This window comes from Mya arenaria, chromosome 5 (assembly GCF_026914265.1).
Source record: "Mya arenaria isolate MELC-2E11 chromosome 5, ASM2691426v1".
NCBI classification, from domain to species: Eukaryota; Metazoa; Mollusca; class Bivalvia; order Myida; family Myidae; genus Mya; species Mya arenaria.
In genome coordinates this window covers 36,450,947-36,458,816 of record NC_069126.1, presented here as the reverse complement: position 1 = coordinate 36,458,816, position 7,870 = coordinate 36,450,947, and the positions used below count along the sequence as shown (strand labels likewise).

Below are 7,870 nucleotides of genomic sequence, written 5' to 3'. Positions count from 1 at the left end.
TATCAACGCAGAACATACACAAATCATCAATGGCAAAGTTCGAAATCAAACAAAGCACTATTATTCAGTAAAATTGTCGTATTTCAATTTTGGCCCAAAACATGATCGAGTTTCTTTAAGCGAGATATAGTATCAAGCTCATTGAAAAAAAATAACTAGAGTAATAAAAGATGAAAAGTAAGACACGTGATATATCAACCAACAATTGGATCTCAACAGAATAAGATGGAAGCGCAGAAGTTGATACTATATCTCGCTTAAAGGGACTCGCTCATGTTATTGGACCAACATTGAGTTTTAAAGGTAATGCATCTGAAGAAACTTATTTAAGAATGAGTTTACTCCTTGATATCGAATTGCAGAAATCATACAATTAAATTATTAAAATAAATGTTCTGGTTTGTATTGTGGAGCGAACCCACGCCGGCACAGTCGAGAGAAAAAGAAAATCAACGCCTTAACCACTCGGTCACAAGAACATAAAGAAATCTGACGAATATGTTAACCTTTATCGAATATATTGGAAGCATCATGTGATAATGCACATCAACCAATCAAGCTACGCGTTATGTACATCAACCAATCACCCTACGCGTTATTAACGCATTCATAATTGTGGACATCAATGCCAATCCTTTTACAAATATCCCAGTTTTCAGTATTTTAGTTTTAACACATTTTAATACATTTTTTAATACATTCATGAAATAATCACTTTCAGGAGTCTGATGTAATTTTTATTATAAAGGAAATCGATGTAGCTGCCATGTATATTTTGATTCAGAACGAAAAATACAACAATTATGAACAGAAACCTGTAGTCATGCATCTTTATTGTATTTCTTCACTTTATTTTCCTCCAAGTCTCATACACCGTATTCAATCTTTACGAGGTGTAGTGGTGGAGGTAACGTTGGTTAGTGGTGGAAAACACGACATGAGGTAAGAAATTTCATTAAAATAATCGAGAAATTGATGTGAAAAGTATGATCATCGAGCTTTAAAGCTGCACACTCACAAATTTACAATTGTGACAAACCCTTTTAAATATTTTGTCTTGGAATGAGCCTAACTTTGCGTAAAAATCTGAAAACCAGTGATATAAGACTTCTGATAAAAGAACAGATCGCAGTTTTTCATACTTCCGTTCGAAAATTAATGTTTTATGGATAAAGCGTTACTAACGCTCTAAGAAAAATGCATAAAACTTCAATTTAAAACATAAATATGAAAACTTCCAATCTGAAATTTTGTCAGCAGTCTTACATTACTGTTTACCATGCATTTTCGCAAAAATTGGCTCGTTGTCAGACAAAAAAAGAACAAAAAGATGTCAAAACGTTCAATCTGTGAGAGTGTAGTTAAAAAACCATAGACCATAGAATGACAGCAACCATTTATAGATATAGTATTTTGATATTGTTTAGTATAATTAACGTGTTAAATTGTCATCGAAGGTGACTTTTTAGAACAGAATATTGTAAAGCTGTATGATGTGGTAGACCTGTCTTATATTGGTGGGAAACGTTGGTTGCACGGTGGTTTTAATTTCTGTTTTTTTTTGCAATTCTCCAAAATATTTCGTTTACTTTGACACTTAATCAGCACAATATTGATGTATTTAAATTATAACAGCTAATATATTCATCAAATGTCCCTGATGGACGCATATTAATGCATGTTTTTAACCTTTCTCTATTAAGCATTCCTACACGTATGTATGATAATTTATAAATAAAACCTTAAGAGTTGTTTAAATCTCAACGCATTTTCAGAAAACAAAGCAACTCTCATTTTCACACATCGCGATGAATCACTTGAAAGAAAGTCCGTGCAGCAGCATTGTCATAATTTATATTGCACCATCATTGTTCTCGACTGTTTTTCTTTACTTAATTTCCGCATGGTCATATAACAGTTTCTCTTTCAGTTGTGTCCATTTCATGCGTTAACCGAACCTAAAGTAAATCACTCAAGATGGAAATGTTAAAAGTGTTCATTCGTCTAGGTAAAATTGATCTATTACTGACTATTCTTTTACTTTTGTGTTTATGTAAGATTTCTACAAGAGTGTTTACAAGTTAAAATAAAATACTAAATATATGCTGAGACTCGGCCTCAGAACATTCGGTATCCTTTTAAAGTTTTCGTAAATAAACACGGGTATATAAAAAATGATAAAGAATATTTGACTAAGAAATGAAATCCTAGAACCTTTCATTCTGCTATCACGGACGCCAATCAGACTTAGATACCTATGACAAATCAATGCTTTTGCTTTCGTTTAGCATTTTCAGTGTATGCGACATGTGCAGACGAATCACCGACGTATGCAGCAATTGCAACAGAGGAAACAAACCTCTATGGCACTTTGTCAGTGTTGACCGACCAACACCTCCATGGGACTGTGCTATTGAGGATGACCCCAAATTTTGACATGAATATCAGCGTTGTTTGGAAATACGCCTTCAAACATGGTTCAATTGCAAGTGCAAGAACAGTTACACCAAACGACACAAACTTCCGGTTGAATGAAAATGGTGCTTTATACTTAATGCTTATAAAAGCAAGCATTGACTACAACGAAACTTACTTTTGGGTTGAGCAGTCAGACAGGAGAAAAGTTATGTCGCCATTTATTCAGCTGATTCTGAAAGGTATTTGATTAAGTGTTCCAATTGTAGCAAGGATGAAAAGTTTGAAAATTTGAACTATAACGAAGTGAACTCCCCTATCCTGCCTCTATACGCTCTCGTATTTTTTTCAAAAAGGATGAGAGTGGTCTTGTAGTCCGCCTCTGACAATAGAGGCTGTGTGGGTTCACCAGTAGTTTCCATTGCCTCTCAAAAAAGACACCAGTACTGGTTTCTACCCAGGAGATACACTCTAGATTGGTTCATATCAGTTTCTAGCTGTCTTCAAACCATCGACCAAAACAAAACAGTTTAAAATAAGTTATGTAAATTGAACGAAGTAATACGATGCCATGAGTTAAGCATCCACTTATATAGAATAATAAAGTTTAGTTATTTATTTTCAGAAACATGTAACACCAATACCAACAAAGATGCAGATCATACTTTGTTTCCTCTCGTTCTGTCAACGACCATTGGAATCAGTGTTGTGCTCTTGCTCTTTATTGGAAACTTGATATTCTTCATTCCTGCTATCAAGAAAACGGGTAAGATTCTTTATAGATGAAACTTGCATGTAAAGCTAAGAAGATCTTTTCCATAAAGATACGTGTCCGCCTCTCCGAAAGTGCTTTTATATGGGTTCGGTATGGATGCGTGGCTCGCAAAAGTGGTCATGTATCGGTATAGGTACGTGTATGTCACGCACGAAAGCTTCAATGTATAGGTTCGTAACGCACACAAGTTGCCATGTATGGGTTCGGTATTGAAACATGTCCGTAACGCACAAAAGTTTCCACGTACTGGCTCGGAATAGTAACATGTCCGCCTCGCACAAACGCGGTCATGTATGATATCGGTATAGTAACATGTCCGTCACGCACAAAAGTACTCATGTTTGGATTCGGTTCCAGCCAGGTTATTATGGCATTCCAAAAGGCCAACGTTTCTTGCTCCTACCTAACTTTAATTTAATAAGTAACAAACGATATTTGGTTTCCAGCAGTATTTCTGAAATGCACCCTTTTATAACTTCGTGTGACGCTTTTTTCGCCGGCAGTTTGCCTGGAAAGTCTTTGCATAATTCTATACTTATTTATGATTTGGCAGATTTATATCAAAGACTGGTGTTGAGAAGAAGGGGTACTAACGGGACACAAGAACAAAATTACAGCGCTTGCTATGAAGAAAAACCTTCGTCTAGAGCTTATTCGTACAGTTTGCCGATATAGCCCCAAAAGCACCTTATTGACGAAGTTGTTTTTAAGGAATGGACTGAAAAACTTAATTGAATTATTATTTTTCAAAATTGTATCCATGCAGGTTGTTTTTGACACCTGTCAAATGCATATCGGATCACGCTGTGCTTGTAGCTTATGAGATGACCAAGGTGTTACGGTTGTTTTCGGAGCTCATGGGAGTTGTCCGAGGCAATGGCGACTTCAAAATGCTACAATCAATTAATAAACAGAGGATTCCATTGCTATAGGTCCAGATGTTATAGACACAATAAACATGAGATTTATCAACGGAACTATGTTGTTTAACTGCATCAATGCTCATGAATAATGCTACATCAACACAAAACTTTCATTTGTTCTGGTTATATATGATTGGTTTGTTTGAATACCTAATAAAAAGCTGAGCTGTTTAAGTATGCAATGTTTTCCATATGGTAGATTAATTCAACCTCATACTTTAAACTTGGAATGAACCATTGTTAAGAATGCCTAGAATATGATTTCAAAAAAATCCAAACTTTATCAGTGCCTTCACCTCATAATGACGACACGCACCTAGTGAAAACTAGAACTCCGCAAGTCAGATGTGTCGCCTGAAGAATTATTTACTGTCGACATTATAGCTGTTGGATTGGTATTTTATTCATTTATAGACAATGAAGTTGTCATTTAACTTTCAAATGTAGGTGGCATTTGAACTGAAGGTTAAAACGTTAAGCCGGACAAAAATTAACAAAGAAAATTAATAAAAGGGCAATTACTCTAAAATATGAAAGCAAGAGTTACGATTCTTGTGCACTACACTTTCACTCAATGAGATCTATTATATCTATTAAGAATAATATATTAAGTTTCAGGTTGATACCTCTTATAGTTGACGATATTTGCCCCTGACAAAATTAAAGCTTGAAATTAACAAAAGGCAATAACACTAAACATATAGATGCAATAGTAACGGTTTTTGTGCACTGCACTTGCCCGCAATGAGATGTATCAACATATGAAATTTCAAGATAATACTACTAATAGTTTACGAGATAAGCCCCGGAGAAGTGAACACGGGACGAGGACGCCAACAAAGGGCAATAACTCTAAAAATACGGAAGCAAGAGTGACGGTTCTTGTGCACTGCACTTGCCTTAAATGAGATCTTTCTAGCTATGAAGTTTGAAGTTGATACCTCTTATATTCTTTAAGATATGCTCCGGACAAAACTTTAAGCATAAAAATTAACAAAGGACAATTACTCTAAAACTAAGAATCTAAAACTAAGACAGAAAGAGTTACTCTTATTAAGCACTGCATTTGCACTCCATGCGATCTATCTACATATGAAGTTTCAAAATGATAACTCTTATTTTCTACAAGATATGCCCCGGACAAAACTTAAAATTTACAAAGGGCTATAACTCTAAAAATATGGAAGCAAGAGTTACAGTTTTTGCGCTCTGCAATTGTCCTCAAGGAGAGCTTTCTACATATGAAATTGCAAGTTGATACCACTAATACTTTACGAGATATCCCCCGGACAAGTGAAAACGGGATGCGACCGCCACCGCTACCACAGCTGCCGACGCCGCCGACAAAAGTAACCCCTATATGTCGCCTATTCAGGCGACACAAAAATTAACTTAGGAAAAACATGTTGTTTTTTTATAAAGTTCAATTATAATAAAACAGTGCTTCTACACCCAAAATATAACAGAAAGTCCGGACACATTGTTTATCTTCCTTAAAGGCCATGTTCGGGAATTTCTACTATTAAACCGTTGGTAATATCGATTTTTAGCCATTGTTATGCATGCGTTTAACAAAATTACAATTTATAACCACAGGTGGCAGTATCAGTCTGAGATGGTGAACATTTTATACGTAATAAGAATGCATAATTCACTAAAAGAAAAGCAAAAGAAAATATTTCGCTCGTTGCTACGCCACTCCTGAATATAGCTTTCGGTATTAACTCAGTGAAATGTATATTGCGATCTTACACTGAAAATACACACAATTATGCTCTATGCATTACATGCTCTCCTGCGGTTTAAATAGATTTATAGTAAACTAAAAAGGATATTTCACTGTTTCTAGCAGTATTAATTTGATATTTTTCACTGTTTACAAACTTGACCCTGCCATCGCGCATAATCAGTTATCACAAGGCTTGGACACGATTTCAACGACGTCATTTCCGAAATTACGTTATATGCACAAATAATTTGGTGCTTTTCAGAAAAACTACAACTAACTGTCATTGTTTTTCATTTTATGGGTCATACTTTATAACACTATGTTTGCATGAACGAGCGTCTCTGGGTCGGTTTTAGCGGTGTCCGCAGTCCGTGCATGATGTATGGGAAGAAATGTTCACAGGTTTGGTTACTGTTAGTTTGTAACTAACTCACTTTCAAGTTAAATCGTCATTCAAAAGAATAAATTCCAGATTATTCCCTCATAATGTATAGTCTTTCTTTATCCCCGTCCAATTTACGCATACCACTAAAGTGTAAATACAAAACAAATACTATTGTTACAGTAGTTTTATCAACAATAATGTCTTTCGAACATATGTATTCATGACATGTTATCATTGAAGTAAATAACTTTATCTTTTTGGTGATTTACATCCATGTATTTTTCTAATTTGATCTCGCCGACTTGTTGCTATGCATCAATTCTTTTCTTGTTGCAGTACTGACTTAATCAGTTTAATAGACGCATGGGTTGAAGGTGTTGAAAGTGGAACGCTTGTTGGGGTCATATTTCTTAACTAAGATAAGCCTTTGATAAAGTAGACCACCAAATTATTTTGCATAAACTAAACATTATATTACTTTTCGAAAATATAGTTATAGTTACAGTTTTTGGACTAGGGCACTTGTGGCCTAGTTTATAGCCATACACGCGCAATCTGCATTCTCAAGCCGCATCTCTGGGTTCACTGACGTAATGTATTCATACGCTGTATTTTGATTGGAATGCCGTTAGCAAATTTGAATAATCAAAGTAGTACCAGAACTGATTACAATGAAAACATACAATAAAAATAGTTCTCCTAATAATTCAAGCTAACTGTATGTTATTTTATTGAAGCACAAGAAATTTATAAGTAGCGAGTGAGTTAATCGGGTTAACTACATGAATGTTCTTGCATACGGTCAGATTATATGCAATAAGAATATGAACATATTGGACAAGTACGCATCGAAATTTTTCAGTTCAATGCTGTGTATTGATAGACTGGTACTCTCTTTTTCTTTTATCCGAAAAGAAACCTGTATCAGCTAACCGCGGTGCCCGTCTCGCATTCGAAATGTCTTGTGAATTCTTACGTAAAGTGAATAAAGCGTGCGGTCTAAAACAACCAGGAAAGTTGGTTTAAAAAAGTATTGTTATCCTTTGTATACAATGTTGGTATTCCGAAGTCGGTCCCTGATCTTTGTTTTTTTGACATAATTTGCATGTTTCCGTGATATTTTTTGGTATGTATTGTTCAAATACTATTAATGTTAACTAAAAACCATATGCCGCGTACCTGTATAACTTTATATTTTTGAGGAAAAGTAAATCAGGGTACCAGTCTACTTATTCACCTCAAAATTTACTCTGATCAGAGTGGCTGAATGATTCAGACATGTACGTTATCACTACTTCCGGATGCTGATGATGTGAATTTCATAGTGTTTTATTGAGGAAATTTATCAATAAAGCCGCCATTGAATGATTACCACCATCAAACGGATTTATTTTCATCTTACCGTGGGTAGCATTTTTAATTTGACACGTAAATTTTCAAGCAATACAAGTTCGTTTGAAAATATCATGTGATTTCAATTTTGCAAAATGGAGATAAAAAAAATATCAAATATGCGCATACTTATTTATGAAGTTTCATTCTAAATGAAGCCAAATGTATGAATATGTGCACAGCATCTGTGAATAAGATGATTGTTTACCTATGTGCATAGAAAAATCTTGGAGCCACCTTCAGTGTAAGTA

At 34.9% G+C, this 7,870-nt stretch overlaps 1 protein-coding gene across 1 annotated transcript; it reads left to right on the top strand.

Moving 5' to 3' along the window:
- The first annotated feature begins 695 nt into the window (after positions 1-695).
- LOC128236261 (uncharacterized) lies at positions 696-4,275 on the top strand. The gene is made up of 5 exons (XM_052951146.1): positions 696-942; positions 1,931-2,008; positions 2,289-2,657; positions 3,041-3,181; positions 3,744-4,275. Exons 2-5 carry the CDS (start codon positions 1,978-1,980, stop codon positions 3,863-3,865), a joined length of 663 nt encoding a protein of 220 aa, XP_052807106.1. The 5' UTR covers positions 696-942; positions 1,931-1,977; the 3' UTR covers positions 3,866-4,275.
- Positions 4,276-7,870: the final 3,595 nt, after the last annotated feature.

Coding starts and splice junctions, on each gene's coding strand:
- LOC128236261 (XM_052951146.1), top strand. CDS start 1,978: ATGGAAATGTTAAAAGTGTTCATTCGTCTAG. Junction 2,658..3,040: donor TATTCAGCTGATTCTGAAAG/GTATTTGATTAA, acceptor ATTTATTTTCAG/AAACATGTAACACCAATACC. Junction 3,182..3,743: donor TCCTGCTATCAAGAAAACGG/GTAAGATTCTTT, acceptor ATGATTTGGCAG/ATTTATATCAAAGACTGGTG.